At 40.2% G+C, this 24,755-nt stretch overlaps 2 protein-coding genes across 10 annotated transcripts; one reads left to right on the top strand and one right to left on the bottom strand.

Annotated features, from left to right (window-relative positions):
- Window positions 1-294: 294 nt before the first annotated feature.
- On the top strand, window positions 295-7,761 carry lmx1a (LIM homeobox transcription factor 1, alpha). Its single transcript, XM_058378910.1, has 8 exons — window positions 295-325; window positions 648-828; window positions 5,289-5,506; window positions 6,006-6,184; window positions 6,675-6,752; window positions 7,053-7,137; window positions 7,301-7,450; window positions 7,539-7,761. Exons 1-8 carry the CDS (start codon window positions 295-297, stop codon window positions 7,682-7,684), a joined length of 1,068 nt encoding a protein of 355 aa, XP_058234893.1. The 3' UTR covers window positions 7,685-7,761.
- Window positions 7,762-10,935: 3,174 nt separating this feature from the next.
- On the bottom strand, window positions 10,936-24,709 carry selp (selectin P). Of its 9 annotated transcripts, none has more exons than XM_058379301.1 (19): window positions 24,622-24,708; window positions 24,448-24,514; window positions 23,858-24,226; window positions 23,417-23,524; window positions 22,868-23,056; window positions 21,953-22,159; window positions 20,363-20,548; window positions 20,060-20,245; window positions 19,692-19,880; window positions 18,999-19,184; window positions 17,404-17,589; window positions 17,101-17,286; window positions 15,741-15,926; window positions 15,438-15,623; window positions 15,070-15,258; window positions 14,377-14,562; window positions 13,270-13,458; window positions 11,292-11,411; window positions 10,936-11,169 (listed from the first exon to the last, which is right to left on the bottom strand). In XM_058379301.1, the coding sequence occupies exons 2-19, from the start codon at window positions 24,512-24,514 to the stop codon at window positions 11,105-11,107; spliced, it is 3,180 nt and encodes a 1,059-aa protein (XP_058235284.1). In that variant the 5' UTR covers window positions 24,622-24,708; the 3' UTR covers window positions 10,936-11,104. The 9 variants fall into 9 exon arrangements, with proteins under 9 accessions (XP_058235284.1, XP_058235285.1, XP_058235290.1 ...); XM_058379302.1 differs by having other exon boundaries at window positions 21,953-22,138; XM_058379307.1 differs by lacking the exon at window positions 15,070-15,258.
- Between the last annotated feature and the right edge of the window lie 46 nt (window positions 24,710-24,755).

Below are 24,755 nucleotides of genomic sequence, written 5' to 3'. Positions count from 1 at the left end.
TATTATTATTATTATTGTTGTTGTTGTTGTTGTTGTTGTTGTTGTTGTTGTTTTACTTGTTTATGTGAACATGTTTAATTTGATTGGCAAAATGAAATTTGGCTTTATAAAATCTTTCTAAGTTTAAATCGTTCTTGAGTAATGAATCTAATAATAAATGAAATTTACACAGACGTATTTTAGAAGCGCTTTAAATTTAGTCAGATTTATTCCACTGATGTTGTTTATCTTCATTATATTTGAGTTACGACTGAAATGTTTTTTCCTCAGGGGGTTTGTTCTGAAGAGCCAAACATGGGAGAAGGCAATTTAACAACTTTATTGGGTAAATAAATCTAAAGCAAGATCATCATCTTCATCATCTTCATCAAACTTTTTATACAATTTATTTTACCCTCTTCAATGAAAAAATTTGTGCATGAGTCTGCACAGATCTATCTATCTATCTATCTATCTATCTATCTATCTATCTATCTATCTATCTATCTATCTATCTATCTATCTATCTATCTATCTATCTGATACCACACAACAGTGGCACAACAGCATTAATGTAATCTCGTATTTCATTCTGAATAACACAAGTTGTGAGTTATATCTATTTATTTATCCTGATTGTGTGTGTGTGTGTGTGTGTGCTGATACAGAGGGTGCATGCAGTCCTGTGTGTGAGGGCTGCCACCAGCCCATTGGTGAGCGTTTCCTGCTGCGTGTGCATGACTCTCTGTGGCACGAGCGCTGTGTGAAGTGTGCTGCTTGTGCTGAGCCGCTGAAGAGCACCTGCTTCCTGCGAGACTCCAAAATCTACTGCAGGCAGGATTACCAACAGTAAGATCCACAAAACTTCTAATACCAGTATATCAGTTCTGAGTTTTGTTTTCCTATGTGCCAGGGTAGAATGTGTACATGAATGCAACATATGGGTGAAGCTCGTGATAGGACAGACTGGTTATTGCTCAGAAATGGCTGTTACAGAACCGTCCAGCTGTGGCTTCAAACACTTTTCTATCAGACAGCATGGGGCTTTTTCAGTTTTCAGTATATATTATATATTATATAGTATAATATTATGTATATATTATGACCATGTGGTAAGTTTCCTCATTCAGTCAGTTAGCACATGGTCCTGCTCAGGGTTGAGGTGTGTCCAGAGCATGTCCCAGGAGCAGCTGTGTGCGAGGAAGGGACACACCCTGTCAGTTCTATCACAGGGCACACACACACACAGACACACCAAGGGACTGACCGAGGGCAAGTGTAGTGTAGCCAATCCACCGACCTGAAGACCTGGAGAGAAGACGCACACAAATTCCACACAGACAGAAAGCTGAGCTCAGGACACAGTACTGTGAGGCAGCAACACTGCCCTCTGAACCATCAGCAGCACTGCCCTCTGAACCATCAGCAGCACTGCCCTCTGAACCATCAGCAGCACTGCCCTCTGAACCATCAGCAGCACTGCCCTCTGAACCATCAGCAGCACTGCCCTCTGAACCACACATCCACCATTTTGATAGGATTTGTTTAATAATTTTCCAAGGTATCGTCAATAATTAAAAAAAACACAGCAATATTAAAACATTACTATTTTTGCTTTGAAGTAAGTGCAGAGATTTTCCACTATGAGTTGTATATGTGTGTCATAAGTCATCTCTTGTTATAAACAGCAAGAAGTTTAACATAACATCAGCTCTAGAAGAGTACAAAGGAACTCCTGAGCAGCATTTTATCGGTCAGTTCAATGGTTAATCAATTTCACTTCCTGCATTAATACTAGATTCAGTGATTCGGTTTCCACAGTGTATTGTTTTGCCTTCTGACTTTTAGCATTGGGGTTAGGTTTGGTTCTAGTATAACATTAATTACCCAATGTCAGTGGAAGGTCCTTACAAGTATAGCAACATAAATGTGTGTGTGTTGTGTGTAGGGAGGTTGAGGCACTTGGCACTGAGTTCTTTCAAGACAAGGTGACTAAGAGGGAGGGGTTGTGATGGGCCAAGGAATGTGTGGACACACACACACACACACACACACAAAGAGTGGTCCAGACCAGGACAGCACTACTGACACATTGTCAAAATGTGTTAAATTAGCGAGACTCATCAACGTGGCAACTGCAAGCTGGGGACAGCATATGGCCACATCGCCGCTGTGCGCCACCCCTCTATTGACCCCTCAAAAACAAATCCATGCATTTTCTTCCTCACACATTCGTTCTCACCTCCAAATATGAGAACACAAGCCAGGCTAGAAGACAGGATATGACCCAGACAGAGCCAACTGAGAGCAGGTCCGAAAAATAAAGAAATCTTGCTTTCAAGTGTTTCAAACTATAACTATTAAACTTCAACAGTTTGTCAGGATCAGACAGATGTGAGAGAAAGTCTTAACCAGTACGTGATTTTAGCTCTTACTTTCCAGCAGTGTAGAAGTACAGTTAAATTCATTTAAGCTGTTTGCTCTTCCTGATGATTTAAGCATCCATGCTGGATCAGATATGCACTCATATGCACATAGAGACTATAGGGATTATTTCTTCTGAATACGTAGATCCTCTACTCTCGACTCTCGTAGACACACACACACACACTGCTGAAGTGATGATGAAAGAATGACCACTGTGCTCTTAATAAGTGGAATTGCAGTAGACTGTGAAGTTAATGCAGGTTTTTAGGAGAAGTGAGGAGTGGACCATATGTTCAGGGGAGAGCTTGAGTAGGGGGTTCTGAGTGTGTGTGTGTGTGTGTGAAGGGTTGGCTCCCAGACTGTACCTTGCACTGAGCCATCTGGGTTGATGCCTGGTGTCATCGCTTTCATCTCAGGGGCGCTGCTCGTCCAAGCGTGAGCTTATATGACCTGACCAATTAGCCACATACCCAGTGCCTGGCACTGCCCACTATCATGCTACTTAAGTGCAGGAGACCACTAGGTTCCTGTTCGCCAGGGCTCTAGCTGGCACGTTTTGTATTCTGTTGAGGAGCAGAATTACTGTAAGTGGGTCAGTGCACTGCCTGATCCAGTGTTTTCTTATCAGATCCTACTGTACATATTTAACCTGCCGTTCAACTACAATAATAAAGTACATACAGTTCAAAAATCACTCACTCTGTGTGTGTGTGTGTGTGTGTGTGTGTGTAAGTAGTACCCCTGGGTGTACCAGAGTCCTGTTCTGGGTGTTCCCAGGTATTCAGTATTCCCAGGATCTGGATCCACTGTAACCCTGACCAGTAAAAGGCAGTTACTTAAAAGAAATTATTAGAGTAATATAATTAATAGAAGTTTTCACTGATGCTGTTGTAATAAGAGGCTTCACAACATAAATGAAATGAAATATTCATGATAATAGATATTTTTCAGTATAAGGAATTCTCCGGTACTGACCTGAGTGTGTCTGAATTTCTTTTCAGTGTTGAACTCTAAGATAAACTCTACACAACCTTCACTGGTTTTTGAAGTTACTGATCCTGAGATGCCTATAAGAAGTTTTTGTGACAGGGCCTGAGGCCACCTTCACTTTTTTCTGCATTACATTGTTTAAGGTCAGACCTTCAGCCTGCTGGCTCTGAACCATTGCTTTAGGTTTAATAACCTGGACCCCTTTATATCTGCCTAAACTGACTGAAAATCACTTGAATACACATTTGAGCCACTCACTTGGATTGACCAACTGATGTATGATAATGACAGTGTGGGACGTGATTTTGGGACAATTGGCACTAAAATGTTCATGTAATTAAATAATTACTGTTGAATTTCAGTCATTAATATTCTAAATGTATTTTCAGACACTGACTAGTATCCAATACGGTAAAAAAGTCATAACCATTAACCAATTCAATCTCTTACTGTCTTAGGATTTTTGGTCAGCATAAATAACTTCACAGACTCTCAGTAAAATTAGTGAGTGTGTGAGCAGTGTGTCGAGCCTCTCCCCTGTGAGCTCCAGAAAAACCTCAGTGGGTTTCCCACAGCAACACTAATAACCCACAACAATGCAAGGCTTCGGGATGTTTCAGTTCATGCTCATCACAGGAGGATTTTCACTGTGTGTGTGTGTGTGTGTGTGTGTGTGCGCACAGGACGCATACCAGGAGTACATTCCTTCAGATTGTTAGATAACATAATTAAAAGAGTTGGTTAATCATAATATGGTTAAATAAAGAGTGATTCGTGCAGAACTTCAACTGTTAGTCTAATGAAACTGAAACATCTTAAATTCCTCATTTCAAAAAGTTAGTGAGCTCATCCTCTCACAAGCTGTCACACCTCTGGACACAAACCTCCCCTGTCACCTGCATCCCCAACCCGGACCCGGCCCCCCTCTGGCCGTGGAAATCTCAGCCCATGGTTTGACAAACAGAAAATGCGGCGGCTGCCAGGACACAACAATGCAAGCGCAGCTCGGGGCCAAGTTCTGTAATTGTCTGCAATCGGTTAAGTCGAGTTAAGATGGTTCCCTGGCTCAGCCTCTCTCACCAGGAGGCCCTGTCGTGACTGCTCGGGCTGGAGCCATGGCCTGCAGAGCTGCTTTTTACTCCGCTCCCTGGGAGTTCTGTCCCCGGACGCTGCAGTGGAGCCGACGGCCCACGTCTCAGTTCCTTCTGACCCACAGCTCCAGTTGCTAGGAGCTAAGACTGTGGTAGGGGCAATGCATCAGTGTGTTTTAGGAGGGTCGAAGGGTGGAAAACCAGGGGGAGGCAGGTTTGAGGAAAAAGCCAGCAGTCTCATCTGACTCCTATATGAAAAGAGCGACGTTCCAGGAATATCTTCAGTGTGTGAACTCTAGTTTATCCTGATGCCGCTCCTGTTGGTTTTGTTGTGCTCATTGTACTGAATGTTTACTCAGAATGTCCAGAATTTTCTACAGCTTCTGTAATTTGATGTTCTGCTTCTTCTTGCTGTTTTTTTTCCTCACACAATATTTACACTAGCAAGTAACCAGACACCCATGTCACTTATAGTTTATCACTCGTGGGCATGCTCCGTCCTGCATGCTTTAATTTAATGATGAGAAAGTAATAGCTACATAAAGTTTCTACAGCTAACTAGTTACATAATTAAATCATTCTTAAATAATCAGTGTCTCTGATTCTTAAATAATTAACTCTTTCTCTTTGTCTGTCTGTCTGTCTGTCTCTCTCCCTCTGTCTATCTCTCTCTCTTTGTCTGTCTGTCTGTCTCTCTCTCTCTGTCTCTCTCTCTCTCTCTCTCTCTCTCTCTTTGTCTGTCTGTCTGTCTGTCTGTCTCTCTCTCTCTCTCTCTCTCTCTAACTCTCTCTCTCTCTCTAGACTGTTCTCAGTGCGCTGTAGGGCTTGTGTGGAGGTGATCTCCCCGGCAGAGCTGGTGATGCGAGCGGGTGATGCAGTTTTCCACCTGCACTGTTTCTACTGCTCAGTGTGTGAGTGCCGGCTGCAGAAAGGAGATCGCTGTGTGCTGGTGGGAGACAAGCTGCTCTGTACACAACATTACCAGCACACACTGAGCAGTCCCACCACCACAGACTCAGGTACTGCACAGTGACACACACTGCCAGGCCTTTCATTTAGTATCTTCTATCAGGCATTTAGGGTTATGATTAGAAATATTTTTTAGTTTTAGACCAAAATACAGATTACAATTCTAGAAAAAAACAATGTTGAAAAGTTTCTTCTGGCTCTTAAAGTATTTATGTATTTATGTGTGAGACATACAATCAGGTAGTAGATTATCAAAAATTAAATCCTTTCATTTACAAATTAAGGAAATCAAATCCATTATGTCACTTATATATTACTAGATATGAACATTTTGTTTGTTTGTTTATTTGTGTGTTTCAAAAGTGACCATGATTCAGTATAATAACCGGGACTTTAGGAGAAAGTCATTTGATTTAATAAATTGTAATAAAACACTTTATAAATTAATAAAATAATTTATAAAGTGTTTGCAGGGTCTGATCATCTCTCAGTTAAACAAACAGCTATAAATATATAAAAAGACTTGATTAGCCCATAACTCATTAGCAGGCCGGAGTGAGGATGAGGAAGATGGAGAGGATGAACACAACCTTAAGCTGTCAGGAGACAGAAACCCCACCAGAGACGGAGACCACAAGAGACCGAAACGGCCACGCACCATCCTGACCACACAGCAGAGACGAGCGTTCAAAGCCTCGTTTGAAGTCTCATCCAAACCTTGCAGAAAAGTAGGAACACCTCAAACTCTTAGACTTTCTGAGATGAACAGCAGTGAAGGTGGAAATGCAGCAAAGTTCTCTAAACTAGTGCTGTGCAACTGTTTTTTTTTTAATATCTATCTATCTATCTATCTATCTATCTATCTATCTATCTATCTATCTATCTATCTATCTATCTATCTATCTATCTATCTATATATATATATATATATATATATATATATATATATATATATATATATATACCTTGCATGTGAAAGAAAGAAACACAGAAAGACAGAGAAGTGTGTGTGCTGTGTCGTTGTGTGTGAGAGCTGTTGTTCTGGTGGCTGTCTATTTATCTCTGTTGATCTGATACTCCACAGAGGGTCAGTACATCACTTAGCCTACATGACCCATAAACCAGGAAGGTCATGCTACCCCCCCCACCCTCTCTCTCTCTCTCTCTCTTTATCTGTTGTTCTGTATCTATCTCACGCTTTCTTTCTTCTACTGTAAGGTAAGGGAGACCTTGGCAGCCGAGACGGGCTTGAGTGTACGAGTCGTCCAGGTCTGGTTCCAGAACCAAAGAGCCAAGGTAACATGATGCCTGTCATACACACACACACACACACACACACACACACACACACAAACACTCAAAAGCAACATTTAATTTCTCCCTCGCCAGTGAAGAAGTAGTTAGTGTTAATGGATCATTCAGGAAATTGATGACATGCCTGATCTCCTGCATTTCTTTACATGGGAATGTAATTCTACAGGTACATGGTTTCTTGGTTGGACACGTGGTCAAAGTGTAAAGTAAATTCAGCTGAATTGAGAGAATTTGAATTTGAAAACTAAATATGGATTTTTTTTTTTTATTATTAAACTGTAGATGAAGAAACTGGCCAGACGACAGCAGCAGCAGCAGCAGTGTCAGTCCCCTCAGGAGGAGAATGACAGCCAAACACACACCACCGGTATGAACACACACACACACACAGCATTATGGCCTGGATCTTTAAACACTAGAGCTCTGTTGAAACTCGGGGATGTTGATGGTGTAGGACTGTGGGTAAATCCAGGATGTAAAAGTTTGTAGTATGTAAGCTTTCAATTGCCTTTTTAATCCTGATGATACAGCGCCCTCTGCTGGAGGATTTTCGGCCGAGCTGGAGAGCTTGAGCTCATTTTTATCTGCAGCTCAACAGCAGGAAACCCACAGCTTTAAGATGGACCTCAGACAAGGTCTCACACCTCCTCAGATGCCTGGAGATCATATGAACCCATATGGTACTCAAATCCATAGATTTCTGTGTGTACAGACATTGTGTAAATATTGCTCACATTCTTTGTCTAAGCCTTGTTCCTCTCTCTGTAGATGTTACTGATGGTTGGTACACTGACATGGACAGTGACCTGCTTCACCCACACAGAGACTGTCTATCATCTGGGGAGACATCCATCCTGACCCCCATTGACCGACTATATTCCATGCAGGACTCTTATTTTGCCACCTGTGTGTAATAGTGTGTGTGTGTGTGTGTGTTAATAGTGGCTGTGATTTGGTAACTTCTCTGTCTAATTTATATTTAATCCTGCGATTTCCCTAATTCTTTTGGATCAATAAACTCATTTGAATGAAATAAAAAAATGAGGCCATTGTAGACCAGGTGTGAGGATTTATCTGTGTGGAGTTTCTCTTTCCTCCTGTGGTCACTTAATTCCCTAGATGTGAAATGGGAGAGAGAGAGAGAGAGAGAGAGAGAAAGAAAGAAAGAAAGAAAGAAAGAAAGAAAGAGAGATTGTGTGTGTGTGTGTGTGTGTGTGTGTGTGGGATTTGAAACCCAGTATGTGTTAACTGTTAATAGAAAGTTAGAAAAACATTTGCACATCACTACGACTGACATGACTTTCAAATCAATATTTCTTTATGTACAGAGATATAAACAGTGTTCTCTGTCCCATCAATACTATCCTTTTAATATCATATTTATCAGGAAAACAAAAAAACTAATAGACAATTAGCCAGGTTTAACCTGCACCCCATACTTATAATTAAAAACTGCTGATCCAAATTCTCAGCTGTGTGGCCCTCACATTCCTCAGCTTAACAGGTCAGCATCGAGTAATGGACACAGTGCTTAATAAATGCCACTATTGTGCTCTTTTCATTCACACTTGGGCCAGTTCAAAATTCTTCTGCTTTCTTTTGTATGCCCAGACCACCCAGTAAACTGGAATGTTCTGGATCTGGGAGGAGGGACTAGAACTATGGCTGGTTGGGTTATGGGTTCAGTTCACTGCCATGTCAGGAGAAAATATTTGGCATGCCAATATCGATATGATCTGTGTGGCCATCTTGCCCCAGTGGTGAACCCTCGCTCCTCACAACCCAGAAGCTCACATTTCTTGAGGCTGAAATCAGAGCTTGATATGCAAGAGCTGGTCAAGAACAATCGAACTGTCTGTCACCGAGCGCTTGACCTGCCAAGTGAGAATACAGGACGAAAGCAAAGATGAGCCGAAGTTTAGACATGGATGTGTCATTTTAAAGAAAGACACCAGACTGATGGCTCCAGACTTCTACTCTGAACTCTAATAACTACACACACACACACACACACACACACACACACATTCATTTAATGCTAGTTGCTAAGTCAAATATACGACATAACATACTATTTTACTGTGATTTCCTGAAGTGTTTAAAGAGTTGTTTACGTTCGACTATAACAGCCATTTCTGCTTTTCCAAATATAAAACGACCAAACCAGTAGACCCAGTGATTGTTAGAACCCAGGACTATATTGCACACCTGCTTGCCCGTTCCTTCCAGTCTCTGGTGCATTCCTTGGCATAGGAAGGCCAGTTGGCTTGCTTGTTATGCAAGGCAAAGGAAAAATAATCAAATGGCTATCATGCGGACACAGCAGGCACCAATAGCCTCGTTATTATTCTTATAGCAGCCAAGAGACTTGCAGTCAGCTGATCGGTTATTTATGACTCTGACTGTGCCAGGACAGGCAGCTAACCCTCTGTCTACTAACCGATATAATTGGCATCATGCTGAGAAACTGCAACGACAGATGCATCGGCTTTGTTCAGGAAAACCTTTTTTTTTGCCAAATATTTTGAAACACTGAAGATGTGTTGAGAGCAGCTTAACTGATCTGCTTTTCTTTTGTTGCTCTTTAATTTCTTAATTTGCTGCCTGGGGAATTTGTCCATCACTGAGGATTGAGAGGTTTTCCTTGACATGTGGAGCTGCAAAAGAAATTTTTATGACATATATAAACATTTCTGTTCAAATATCTTGTGCTGCTGCACCAGTCAAGCAATCTAAACTACAAATGAATTACAACTTAATATATCTTTTTATTAATAACTTTTTTATACATCTATAAAAGACTGTAAAAGACTGCTGTATATCACGGTTATTATCTGACTTTAAAAAAAAATCTAAATACAATTTCATTATCAGATCTGTCCATCACCCCACTCCAGAGGAAAAAAGAAACATCCCCAGACCCTTTGACCTCAAGAGTCTCCTACTCAGAGAGCAAGGTGAACGGGCAGAGGTCAGTCTGCGGACAACGAGCAGGCGACGGCGGGCACCGAGCCCGGAGCCAACGGGCTCTGGGCTGCATGCCCACTCTAGGGCGATGGAGTCTGCGGCGAAGATGGAAGAAGCCGTGGGTGTGTGAGCGATCCCACTGTGGGGAGCCACAGCAGGACTCACTCTTTATCCTCCCCAGCAGAGAAATAGAGAGAGTGAGTGAGACAGCAAGGGAGATACCCAGACATTGAGGAATAACACCTACCCAAGTCGCTGGCAGGAGACCAGCCAGAATGCGTCTGCTATTGTTGTATAATATTTGTCTTTAAGAGATATTAGACCTGATGCACATATAACCTGAGTAACAGATGATTTATGAGGACTGACTGAGATAACCCAGCAATTTCACGTTATTCAAACGTGATATAAAGGTAACTTCACTATGAAGGGTCATATATTATTAGTAAATGCTTACATAATGTGTGCACAGGTACACAGTGAACACAGCAGATATTTGACAACATTAGCAGATTATTGGTGCTTTTTTTATTCTTACTTTACTCTCTGTGTTATCTGCTTCTCCTTAATCTCTCTCTGGAGCTCTTCTGGAAATGTTTACAGTAACTCACTGTGTTACATTTGAAGTGTTTGTGAAACACTTATGAAATTGTAATGTATCTGAATATTCAGTTCGCTTCATTTGTGGTAACGTTTCCAAAATATACACAACCTGACAGGCATTTTTCTACATAACTGAGTCGGACTGTCTCAGTACATACCATGTTTTTACCTGAGTAATTTACTGTGCACTATAAACTACATGCAATTAAAAAATAAACAATATGACTATTTAACCTGCACAGAAACATGATGACAACATATAATGACTTGATGAGATAGTTAATGATTTAAGTCTACATATTTCCTGCCATTACCAGTCCGAATTCCTCGAGACAGAGCTGAATGTGAGTTACTGTAACACCTCTGTTAAAGTGACTTACAGACACATCACATTATTTTTTTGTCCCCTAATAGAATAATCATCTTCTTTCTTTCACATAAATATTCTGGCTAAAAAGGTATGTATAGGTGTAGTGATTAAAGCACCACTTGTTAAATTATTATTATTATTATTATTATTATTATTATAAATTAAAATATAATACCTAATCCATTAACATTATGTTACTACCTGTAGAAAAACAGAAAGACACGGTTTCATGGATGACTTTATTTATAAAATCAAAACCTCTGATGAAAATATTGCCCTTTAGTCATATTTCAGATGCACATAAGACAGTCCATCAATTTATCTAATCATTATTACAAAAAATTATGTTTTGTCCTAGTACATAATAAAGAACTGCATGCTTTCCTTAAAATGGTTAAAGGCCTTCAAATGCTGGATTTAGAGCTCCATCCCAGGCTGAGTAATCCGGAGTGAACTTATCTGGAGCAGAGGAAATATACAGATATATGAACAGTTTGTTTCTGTCATGGAAAAATAACATTAAAGGACTGTCTGTGTTCCTTTTCTGAGACCGAAATGTGTAAGAAAAGCACATCTCTTACCCTTGCTGAACTGCCGCACCATCAGCATGACCAATCCCCCCATCAGCAGCAGGCCAAGTGCTGATGCTGCGCCAACTGCACCATAGACAAGAAAGCCAGTGCCTACTGTCATGCCCTCCACTGAAACACACACACAATTCACTTTATTCTTTAGTATCTCTAATCTTTATTATCTCTTATTCGTCATTATCTCTATTATCTAATCACTCAATAATTCATTATATATTAATTTTTCTTTTATATATTTATCTACTCTCTCTCTCTCTCTCTCTCTCTCTCTCTCTCTATATATATATATATATGCTATTTATAATTATAATAGCCTATAGCATAATTATGGCATTTATATACCATAATTATGCTTAGTGAAGCCATTCTCTGGACTGGACAGCAAAGGGCACTGTCGAGCTACAGAGAAGGATGAGCACAAAATTAATGTCAACAAAAAGTGCTCACACAGTCCCAGTTACCAGAAACAAGGGACAAAAAAAGTCTCTAGCCTACCTACATAACAGCTTACCTTAGGGGCGAAATGGCTAATGTCACCTAAAACACCTTTAATCACAAGTGTTTAAGTAGTCTGGACTCTTAACTCTGTTAAAGACAAATCTAGAACTACACGTAGATTACTTTAATAATCTGAAGGAAACATCCAGAAAATCCATTTAAGCAGCTGTGTAACATTAGTCTGAATACAAGAAATTTTCTTCACAATAACATTGATTTTGAATCTCTATGTTATATGTTTGTTTTTTATGTTTCTCTCTCTCTTTACAATATAGTTCAGAATATAGTCATTGTAAATGAGTCTATATCTGCAGTGAAACTAATAAGAAAAAAAATGTAGGTGTTGTACATATATATATATATATATATATATATATATATATATATATATATATATATATATATATATATATATATATATAGGAATATAAACCTCACTGGTTTCCATTGGTGCACCATGCATTTCACACCTTCACACCTAGGTCTTCACTGGTGTCCTTCCTGAATTAATCCACCTCTACAGCATCATGCCATGGCAATAGATACTAATCACCCGTTAAATAACAAAGTAAGAAAGAAATTAGTCTACAGTATTTCACACCTCACAAGGAATAGTCCATTTTATTACGGTTACTTTTCTCAAAAAAGACATTCTTGATGCCGTATGCAGCAAACTGCAATCTCTGGAGGACGCAACATAAAAAAGAAAACCCAGAAAAAAAAAGAAAACCCAAAAGCATAAATGGTTCTTGAAAAAGCTTACCAACTATTTTGAAGAATCAAAAGGATTTTCTTGAAAAGTCCGCCTATAAAATGCATTTGTAAGGATGTCCACGACCAAATCGATTTCCTCTCCTCTGTCAGCCATTGTGAGTTAAAATATATATATATATATTATTTAGTGTGTGCGGGTCGCTGCCTCTGACCACTCCAATTATCCAATCAAAAGACGGGAAATTGGTGATGTAATCCCATGCCTGCTAGATGGCCCCAGTGACGCCAACTCGAAATCTGATTGGTTAATGGAACAGTTTCATTGCCACTTATTTTAAGCTCCGGGCGCCTGCACTATTGATTCTGAAGGCCTTAAGGTCGGGTAACACATGATGTCAGCCACTGGCTGAAATATGATTGGATAAATATTCTTATCATAAATATACACTACTGGAAGCAGCGCAACTGAGAGAGAAGCTATGAAATGTAGAGAATAAACTATTGGGAATAATTTAATACACATTCGTGGAAAAATATATTAAATATATTAAAATGCAAGTCAGAGATTCAGATCACTGCTGTTTAGGCCAGCAGAGACGGCCTTACTGTCCCTGACGGTCCGCCACTGCTGGTTTCTGATTTCCAAATTGTACTCAATGTGTTTCAGAAATAAAAGACTGACATTCCTTCAGCTGGTCAGGATAAAGTTATTTCACAGAATCATTTATTATCAGGCCATGACAAGCTGTATTTGTACCTTTGCAAGTGGGGGTCTTGGGTGTCCACTGTCCAGTGTGATCACACTGAGTTTTATTGGATCCTATGAGTTGAAAGCCCTCATCACAGTTAAACACACAGGTGGACTTGTAGCTGTTGGTGGAGAGGGGATGAGTGCAGTTCATTTTCCCGTCACTGAAGTGAGCAGATAGAGGAGAACACTGTACCGCTGTGGATCCACACACACATACAGTCTATTAATACAAGTCAAGGCAGTGAGGTATGCTTTAATATTCTATTAAAAACACTCTATCTTAAGGCATGTGAAATTAGCCAGGCCTTTAAGGACTTCAGCAGCACTGGTCATGTGTATACCGGGAGCCAGGGTTCCAGACATTGCAGGTAATAGTGTCTTATGAAAGCATATGTTCTGAAGGTATATTGTCTATATGAATTATCTGTCTATTTTGTCATCTGTTTATTGTGGTTTTATTGCATCCCTACTGTGATTTGGCCAACAAACAATTTAAAAGGGGCATGCTGCTGTGCCCCCAATATCTTACAGTGGACTATTTGCACATTATTTGTGTTATTTGTTTGGGAGTGGAGCATGCATGGTCAGCTCTCAAAGGTGCTGGTGGTGTACATTGTGAGAGGTTCTCTATCAGAAAGCTCCGTCTCCACCTGGCTTTATTTCCAGGTCAGGCACCCGCTCCGTGTGGTTTGGGCACAATTTCTGCATTTTACATAGGTGCACAGAGCATGAAGTAATTATGGCCATGTTACACAATGATTAAAAACTGTTTCACAAAAACAGAAGGGGGGGGTGTCTTTCACTTCCTGCTGGAGTTACAGCGATAGAACAAAGACATTTCAGTGATAAATATGCCAATTAAACTGTGCCAGTGATGGTATATTATAATAAAATTTTGTTAAATATAAATATGAATCAGTCTCTGTGCAGGTCAGGGTGTTGTGTGTCCACTGTCCAGTGTGATCATACTGTGCTGATTGTGAGCTTCTCAATAAGCTATTACCTCTAGTGCATTACATTTTATCACGTACAAAATTTGTTTAAACTCTAGCTACTTTACCATGCCACCATTGGTATCTTCAGTGCATCTCACCTCCTGAGGAAAAACTGTACCTTCACATGCTGGTGTTTCTGCTGACCAGTTTCCAGTCTTGAGGCAGGTGAGGTTGTTCTCTCCTCTCAGTTTGTATCCTTCCTCACAGCTCACATCACACGATGAACGGAACGAGAACTTTCCCAGTGGATCAGTACAGTTCATGGTACCCTTCTGAGGCCTCACAACAGGATCACAGGTCACAGCTGGAACAGGAATCATTATAGAGTGTGTGGTGTGAGGTGTGGCACAGATTGTGGTGTAACATATACAGCTTACTGTAATGATGTAAGCTTGATGTAATTGGAACTAATGATGTTAGAGGAACAACTGAACTTACTTAATTCACATTGTAGACCTAATTTTACACCTATATTCTGGTGCTATATTCAGAATTTTGCAGCAGCTACATTGTCACTACAATAACCTTGCTGTAAAGATTTTATTGTAATTTAAAAAATAAACTAATTTTATTTTTATTTTAATATTTTGACTACTATAACACATTTCTTTGGAATTTTTGGTGATGAATGAACTGAATGTAGACAAATCTGATTCTACTGACCCACATGTAACTTGTAGTAAGGGATTGTTGAGTCAAGAAATGAATTGTAGGGATATGGTTTTAAATGCTGGAATGACGGCAGCACCTGGAATTCTGAGCCTACATAGAAAAATTAAGTTGCTGTAAACTGCAATGCTGTACTTTGTACCTTTGCAAGTGGGGGTCTTGGGTGTCCACTGTCCAGTGTGATCACACTGAGTTTTATTGGATCCTATGAGTTGAAAGCCCTCATCACAGTTAAACACACAGGTGGACTTGTAGCTGTTGGTGGAGAGGGGATGAGTGCAGTTCATTTTCCCGTCACTGAAGTGAGCAGATAGAGGAGAACACTGTACCGCTGTGGATCCACACACACATACAGTCTATTAATACAAGTCAAGGCAGTGAGGTATGCTTTAATATTCTATTAAAATCTTACCGGGAAAATCTTTGTTATAGTCGTAACTGGACATTAATCTGTGACATCTGAATCTTAAACAGAGCCCAATTCTAACGGTCAATTCAATGTTAGTGTACCTTGACACACTGGAAGACTGTGGCTCCAGTTCCCCTGTGAGCTACAGTGGGTGTAGTTTGAACCCATCAACAGAAAGCCGACGTCACACTCAAACCCACAAACGGAGCCATAAGCGAATTTTCCCAACGAGTCCGTACAATGCATGGAGCCATGAGGAACAGCATTGAGAGCGCTGCACCTTACAACTTCAATATAAGCACAAAAAGATACTAAAATGCTAACACACATCCTGCTGTTAAATCTAACTTTAAGCAGTAATACATCTTAACTGTAATCATGGACTACATGTATTAACACTGTACCTTCACATGCTGGTGTTTCTGCTGACCAGTTTCCAGTCTTGAGGCAGGTGAGGTTGTTCTCTCCTCTCAGTTTGTATCCTTCCTCACAGCTCATATCACACGATGAACGGAACGAGAACTTTCCCAGTGGATCAGTACAGTTCATGGTACCCTTCTGAGGCCTCACAACAGGATCACAGGTCACAGCTGAACAAAAGCAATGTTAGTTATTAACACACTACATGTGATCAGAATTGCAAAAATCAAAAGCTTTTAACAATCACAAATGATTGTAGAGGAAATAGATGTCGAAATTTTTTAATGTGTAGCTCATATTCAGCTAATATTAAAGGTACGTAAAGACGTAAGTATGGGAAGCATTCAGCTTGTCCAGTGTGTTAGCTGCAGGATGTTTCCTCCGTCATTAGCAGTAATTTTACCTGTGATAAGTGTATTTTTGTTAGCTCTCTGTTGGAGAAGATTGCAGAATTACAGGTGCAAAGGTACCTTTGCATTGTCTTGACTTGTATTAATAGACTGTATGTGTGTGTGGATCCACAGCGGTACAGTGTTCTCCTCTATCTGCTCACTTCAGTGACGGGAAAATGAACTGCACTCATCCCCTCTCCACCAACAGCTACAAGTCCACCTGTGTGTTTAACTGTGATGAGGGCTTTCAACTCATAGGATCCAATAAAACTCAGTGTGATCACACTGGACAGTGGACACCCAAGACCCCCACTTGCAAAGGTACAAATACAGCTTGTCATGGCCTGATAATAAATGATTCTGTGAAATAACTTTATCCTGACCAGCTGAAGGAATGTCAGTCTTTTATTTCTGAAACACATTGAGTACAATTTGGAAATCAGAAACCAGCAGTGGCGGACCGTCAGGGACAGTAAGGCCGTCTCTGCTGGCCTAAACAGCAGTGATCTGAATCTCTGACTTGCATTTTAATATATTTAATATATTTTTCCACGAATGTGTATTAAATTATTCCCAATAGTTTATTCTCTACATTTCATAGCTTTTCTCTCAGTTGCGCTGCTTCCAGTAGTGTATATTTATGACAAGAATATTTATCCAATCATATTTCAGCCAGTGGCTGACATCATGTGTTACCCGACCTTAAGGCCTTCAGAATCAATAGTGCATTTTCCCGTCACTGAAGTGAGCAGATAGAGGAGAACACTGTACCGCTGTGGATCCACACACACATACAGTCTATTAATACAAGTCAAGGCAGTGAGGTATGCTTTAATATTCTATTAAAATCTTACCGGGAAAATCTTTGTTATAGTCGTAACTGGACATTAATCTGTGACATCTGAATCTTAAACAGAGCCCAATTCTAACGGTCAATTCAATGTTAGTGTACCTTGACACACTGGAAGACTGTGGCTCCAGTTCCCCTGTGAGCTACAGTGGGTGTAGTTTGAACCCATCAACAGAAAGCCGACGTCACACTCAAACCCACAAACGGAGCCATAAGCGAATTTTCCCAACGAGTCCGTACAATGCATGGAGCCATGAGGAACAGCATTGAGAGCGCTGCACCTTACAACTTCAATATAAGCACAAAAAGATACTAAAATGCTAACACACATCCTGCTGTTAAATCTAACTTTAAGCAGTAATACATCTTAACTGTAATCATGGACTACATGTATTAACACTGTACCTTCACATGCTGGTGTTTCTGCTGACCAGTTTCCAGTCTTGAGGCAGGTGAGGTTGTTCTCTCCTCTCAGTTTGTATCCTTCCTCACAGCTCACATCACACGATGAACGGAACGAGAACTTTCCCAGTGGATCAGTACAGTTCATGGTACCCTTCTGAGGCCTCACAACAGGATCACAGGTCACAGCTGAACAAAAGCAATGTTAGTTATTAACACACTACATGTGATCAGAATTGCAAAAATCAAAAGCTTTTAACAATCACAAATGATTGTAGAGGAAATAGATGTCGAAATTTTTTAATGTGTAGCTCATATTCAGCTAATATTAAAGGTACGTAAAGATGTAAGTATGGGAAGCATTCAGCTTGTCCAGTGTGTTAGCTGCAGGATGTTTCCTCCGTCATTAGCAGTAATTTTACCTGTGATAAGTGTATTTTTGTTAGCTCTCTGTTGGAGAAGATTGCAGAATTACAGGTGCGCATCCAGACGCTAGAGAGGGTTAGTGATACTAAGAACAGTGTAGTGTCTGTAAGGGAAAGTCTAGATGCATTATGTGGAGTGAGTAGCCCCCCAACTAGGACATTAGAGCCCTCACAGTGGGGTGAATGGGCGATGACTAGGTGGCATAGTCACAAAGCTAATGCTAAGGCTAGCCCATGAGAGTATCACTCCTCTTCAATTCACCTGTCCAAGAGGTTTGCTCTCCTCATTAAAGCACCTGCAGAGAAACCTGAAAGAGCTCTGGTTATATTAGACTCTATCTTAAGGCATGTGAAATTAGCCAGGCCTTTAAGGACTTCAGCAGCACTGGTCATGTGTATACCGGGAGCCAGGGTTCCAGACATTGCAGGTAATAGTGTCTTATGAAAGCATATGTTCTGAAGGTATATTGTCTATATGAATTATCTGTCTATTTTGTCATCTGTTTATTGTGGTTTTATTGCATCCCTACTGTGATTTGGCCAACAAACAATTTAAAAGGGGCATGCTGCTGTGCCCCCAATATCTTACAGTGGACTATTTGCACATTATTTGTGTTATTTGTTTGGGAGTGGAGCATGCATGGTCAGCTCTCAAAGGTGCTGGTGGTGTACATTGTGAGAGGTTCTCTATCAGAAAGCTCCGTCTCCACCTGGCTTTATTTCCAGGTCAGGCACCCGCTCCGTGTGGTTTGGGCACAATTTCTGCATTTTACATAGGTGCACAGAGCATGAAGTAATTATGGCCATGTTACACAATGATTAAAAACTGTTTCACAAAAACAGAAGGGGGGGGTGTCTTTCACTTCCTGCTGGAGTTACAGCGATAGAACAAAGACATTTCAGTGATAAATATGCCAATTAAACTGTGCCAGTGATGGTATATTATAATAAAATTTTGTTAAATATAAATATGAATCAGTCTCTGTGCAGGTCAGGGTGTTGTGTGTCCACTGTCCAGTGTGATCATACTGTGCTGATTGTGAGCTTCTCAATAAGCTATTACCTCTAGTGCATTACATTTTATCACGTACAAAATTTGTTTAAACTCTAGCTACTTTACCATGCCACCATTGGTATCTTCAGTGCATCTCACCTCCTGAGGAAAAACTGTACCTTCACATGCTGGTGTTTCTGCTGACCAGTTTCCAGTCTTGAGGCAGGTGAGGTTGTTCTCTCCTCTCAGTTTGTATCCTTCCTCACAGCTCACATCACACGATGAACGGAACGAGAACTTTCCCAGTGGATCAGTACAGTTCATGGTACCCTTCTGAGGCCTCACAACAGGATCACAGGTCACAGCTGGAACAGGAATCATTATAGAGTGTGTGGTGTGAGGTGTGGCACAGATTGTGGTGTAACAGATACAGCTTACTGTAATGATGTAAGCTTGATGTAATTGGAACTAATGATGTTAGAGGAACAACTGAACTTACTTAATTCACATTGTAGACCTAATTTTACACCTATATTCTGGTGCTATATTCAGAATTTTGCAGCAGCTACATTGTCACTACAATAACCTTGCTGTAAAGATTTTATTGTAATTTAAAAAATAAACTAATTTTATTTTTATTTTAATATTTTGACTACTATAACACATTTCTTTGGAATTTTTGGTGATGAATGAACTGAATGTAGACAAATCTGATTCTACTGACCCACATGTAACTTGTAGTAAGGGATTGTTGAGTCAAGAAATGAATTGTAGGGATATGGTTTTAAATGCTGGAATGACGGCAGCACCTGGAATTCTGAGCCTACATAGAAAAATTAAGTTGCTGTAAACTGCAATGCTGTACTTTGTACCTTTGCAAGTGGGGGTCTTGGGTGTCCACTGTCCAGTGTGATCACACTGAGTTTTATTGGATCCTATGAGTTGAAAGCCCTCATCACAGTTAAACACACAGGTGGACTTGTAGCTGTTGGTGGAGAGGGGATGAGTGCAGTTCATTTTCCCGTCACTGAAGTGAGCAGATAGAGGAGAACACTGTACCGCTGTGGATCCACACACACATACAGTCTATTAATACAAGTCAAGGCAGTGAGGTATGCTTTAATATTCTATTAAAATCTTACCGGGAAAATCTTTGTTATAGTCGTAACTGGACATTAATCTGTGACATCTGAATCTTAAACAGAGCCCAATTCTAACGGTCAATTCAATGTTAGTGTACCTTGACACACTGGAAGACTGTGGCTCCAGTTCCCCTGTGAGCTACAGTGGGTGTAGTTTGAACCCATCAACAGAAAGCCGACGTCACACTCAAACCCACAAACGGAGCCATAAGCGAATTTTCCCAACGAGTCCGTACAATGCATGGAGCCATGAGGAACAGCATTGAGAGCGCTGCACCTTACAACTTCAATATAAGCACAAAAAGATACTAAAATGCTAACACACATCCTGCTGTTAAATCTAACTTTAAGCAGTAATACATCTTAACTGTAATCATGGACTACATGTATTAACACTGTACCTTCACATGCTGGTGTTTCTGCTGACCAGTTTCCAGTCTTGAGGCAGGTGAGGTTGTTCTCTCCTCTCAGTTTGTATCCTTCCTCACAGCTCATATCACACGATGAACGGAACGAGAACTTTCCCAGTGGATCAGTACAGTTCATGGTACCCTTCTGAGGCCTCACAACAGGATCACAGGTCACAGCTGAACAAAAGCAATGTTAGTTATTAACACACTACATGTGATCAGAATTGCAAAAATCAAAAGCTTTTAACAATCACAAATGATTGTAGAGGAAATAGATGTCGAAATTTTTTAATGTGTAGCTCATATTCAGCTAATATTAAAGGTACGTAAAGACGTAAGTATGGGAAGCATTCAGCTTGTCCAGTGTGTTAGCTGCAGGATGTTTCCTCCGTCATTAGCAGTAATTTTACCTGTGATAAGTGTATTTTTGTTAGCTCTCTGTTGGAGAAGATTGCAGAATTACAGGTGCGCATCCAGACGCTAGAGAGGGTTAGTGATACTAAGAACAGTGTAGTGTCTGTAAGGGAAAGTCTAGATGCATTATGTGGAGTGAGTAGCCCCCCAACTAGGACATTAGAGCCCTCACAGTGGGGTGAATGGGCGATGACTAGGTGGCATAGTCACAAAGCTAATGCTAAGGCTAGCCCATGAGAGTATCACTCCTCTTCAATTCACCTGTCCAAGAGGTTTGCTCTCCTCATTAAAGCACCTGCAGAGAAACCTGAAAGAGCTCTGGTTATATTAGACTCTATCTTAAGGCATGTGAAATTAGCCAGGCCTTTAAGGACTTCAGCAGCACTGGTCATGTGTATACCGGGAGCCAGGGTTCCAGACATTGCAGGTAATAGTGTCTTATGAAAGCATATGTTCTGAAGGTATATTGTCTATATGAATTATCTGTCTATTTTGTCATCTGTTTATTGTGGTTTTATTGCATCCCTACTGTGATTTGGCCAACAAACAATTTAAAAGGGGCATGCTGCTGTGCCCCCAATATCTTACAGTGGACTATTTGCACATTATTTGTGTTATTTGTTTGGGAGTGGAGCATGCATGGTCAGCTCTCAAAGGTGCTGGTGGTGTACATTGTGAGAGGTTCTCTATCAGAAAGCTCCGTCTCCACCTGGCTTTATTTCCAGGTCAGGCACCCGCTCCGTGTGGTTTGGGCACAATTTCTGCATTTTACATAGGTGCACAGAGCATGAAGTAATTATGGCCATGTTACACAATGATTAAAAACTGTTTCACAAAAACAGAAGGGGGGGGGTGTCTTCCTGCTGGAGTTACAGCGATAGAACAAAGACATTTCAGTGATAAATATGCCAATTAAACTGTGCCAGTGATGGTATATTATAATAAAATTTTGTTAAATATAAATATGAATCAGTCTCTGTGCAGGTCAGGGTGTTGTGTGTCCACTGTCCAGTGTGATCATACTGTGCTGATTGTGAGCTTCTCAATAAGCTATTACCTCTAGTGCATTACATTTTATCACGTACAAAATTTGTTTAAACTCTAGCTACTTTACCATGCCACCATTGGTATCTTCAGTGCATCTCACCTCCTGAGGAAAAACTGTACCTTCACATGCTGGTGTTTCTGCTGACCAGTTTCCAGTCTTGAGGCAGGTGAGGTTGTTCTCTCCTCTCAGTTTGTATCCTTCCTCACAGCTCACATCACACGATGAACGGAACGAGAACTTTCCCAGTGGATCAGTACAGTTCATGGTACCCTTCTGAGGCCTCACAACAGGATCACAGGTCACAGCTGGAATAAAACAATGACAGCCTAAAATGTAAATTGGATTAAAAAAATTAAATACTTTAATTAACTAGCTATGATCATAAGATCACGACAGATAACTATATGAGATATTAGTTACTTCTGGTTTCCCCACAGCTCTAGTCCTCCAAGCTAACTTTTAGTATTAAATGCAGTGAGAAAGTTAACTAAAGACTATAGACTAAGTTAACAAAGACTATTAGCTAGGTGAGGTCAGTGGGGTTCCCCAGTAACCTAGTGAAAACTCTGACTGAAGACATCTGAAAATACATAATTATTTATTTTTTGACACATATCCTAAATAAAAGTCCTAAATATTCTCGTAATAAATACTTTCACATATTTTGAGGCAACATTGTGAATGACCTTGATATAAAATAAATATTAGTTTTTCTATGTAGGCATGCATGCTATCTTTGGTCATATATTTTTAGTAAAACCGAACATTTCAGTTCATGCAAGTTCATGAAATGAAAGCATTGTCATGTTGTGCAATGTCTTGTTTCACAAAAATAGGAAGGGAGGAGCTTTAACTTCCTCCTGGAGTCACTGCAATAATGCAAAGACATTTATAGAAATAAGCATGTCATTATGTGTGAACCAGAGAAGCTCTTTTGCTTTTTTTAAGAATTTTTTTAAAAGAATTTTTATGAAAATAAAGAATCCATGGATGCTTTAACATGCAAACAGATACATACTGATCTGAATAAGTACCTGTGCAGGTAGGGGTGGTGTGTGTCCACTGTCCAGTTTGATCACACAGGGTTGTGTTTGACCCTCTCAGCTCAAAGCCCTCTTCACAGCTGAACACACACGTAGAGGTGTAGCTGTTTGTACGCAGAGGATGACTGCATGTCATATTCCAACCACTGGTTCTAGTGGTAATTGGAGGACATTCAACAACTATAAATATCAGAAGAAGAAACAAGTTATGAATCACCTATGCAGTGAAGATGTTATACATAGAGATAACAGAAGGACAAACACAGTAGATCATTCCCTGGCACAGGAGAATCACTATCCCATTTCCCTGATGACAAGTGATGTAGTTGTTGTGAACCCTTTTATTATTTAGCCACAAACACAGTGGAAGTGGCAGAAAGAACTGAAATGAAAGTCTCCATAAACATTACACAAAAGTGTGCAGCTTAAAACTATGATTTTCAACCATACCACACTCTACAGCTGCAGAGAGAGAAAGAGACTACAGCATGCAGAACACATACTTCAACACAATCTTGAGGTTTGGAATATTTACAGTACCTTCTTCACAACGGGGTCCCGTGAACCCTGCATTGCACTTGCATGTGTAGTTTCCAATGTTCTCCACACACTCGCCATGCTCACTACATGACCACTCAAAACATGATGCTGCACACAAACACATAACCAAAATATGCTAATAAAAAATCGCTCAAATCAGTAGTGTTTTATTATCTTGTGTGTAAGTAATACAAAAAACGCTTCTGTATTTGGTCAAATCTAATTACCACAAATAAGTACTGTATCACTCATTATATCTTTTCCTTTTACAAAGCTAGTCCTTCACTGGTCATTTAAGTTTAATATCCCATGAGTTTGATCAAATGAAAATGAAGCACTCAAAATTGCTATTAACAACAAAGTAGGATTTCAGGATGTTACAGGTCTTTGAGTACTTTAAGAGCAGCACCAATAAGACAAATCTAAAATTATAAATTCTACCTGTGAAACAAAGCGCTGCTTTCTTTTTGCTGCATCTGTCATCATTCCACATGCCCGAATCCTTGGACCTTTTGATGTAGATCTCCACGCAGTCCTCATTGGTTCCCTGGTCATTTGGTTCTCCTTCAGCCCAGCTGGCTGCCTTGGGTGCCAGGGGCTTCATGGTTCCCACCCACGTCCACTGGCCAGCCAATTTTCTAAGGCCAATCCAGTAGTACGAGCTACGGAAGGGCAACTTCTGGTCCAGGTGCCTGACCTCATCCTTGTTCTGGATGGCCACAATGTCAGTGTGATGCTGCCTGCACCACTGGCGAGCTATTTCCCACTCCATGCTGTTTGTGCTGTAATGGTATGTCCAGGCCTGGACTCCTAAATGGCATGTTGTCAAATTATTAATGAGAAAATTTAATTTACTTACTGATTCAGTAAAGTCTGAATGAACTTTAATAGCATTGCCTTGAGTTTAATTGCTTTCCAAATTTTGAGGCAGAATATAAATATATTTTATAATCTGAAAATATAGATTTTAGATTTTTAGATGACCATTAAGAATTGAAACAAATGGCTTATTGTTGATAGTAAAAACATACCATTATTCACCATGATCATAAGCACTGTCCATCCAAAATACAACCCTATATGCTTCCCCAAGAACATCTAATGGACAAAAGACAAGTTGAAAGAAGTCAAATTGTTAAATTTACTAGGCATAATTGTGTGTCTTTCTGTCACTACTATTAGAAGCTGTCAGTAATAAAGCTTACCTTCTCAGCATCTCCACAGTGAGACTCTTCTCAATCTTCTCAGGTTACAACAGTATATCTGCTTGATTGGGGTTGTACTTGCTGTGCCAACCTGAATTACGCCTATTAGGAAATGATGTAACTCGTGGTGTGAG

The sequence above is a fragment of the Hemibagrus wyckioides genome, linkage group LG25 (assembly GCF_019097595.1).
Source record: "Hemibagrus wyckioides isolate EC202008001 linkage group LG25, SWU_Hwy_1.0, whole genome shotgun sequence".
In the NCBI taxonomy this organism is placed as follows: Eukaryota; Metazoa; Chordata; class Actinopteri; order Siluriformes; family Bagridae; genus Hemibagrus; species Hemibagrus wyckioides.
This window is presented reverse-complemented; position numbering and strand designations above follow the sequence as displayed.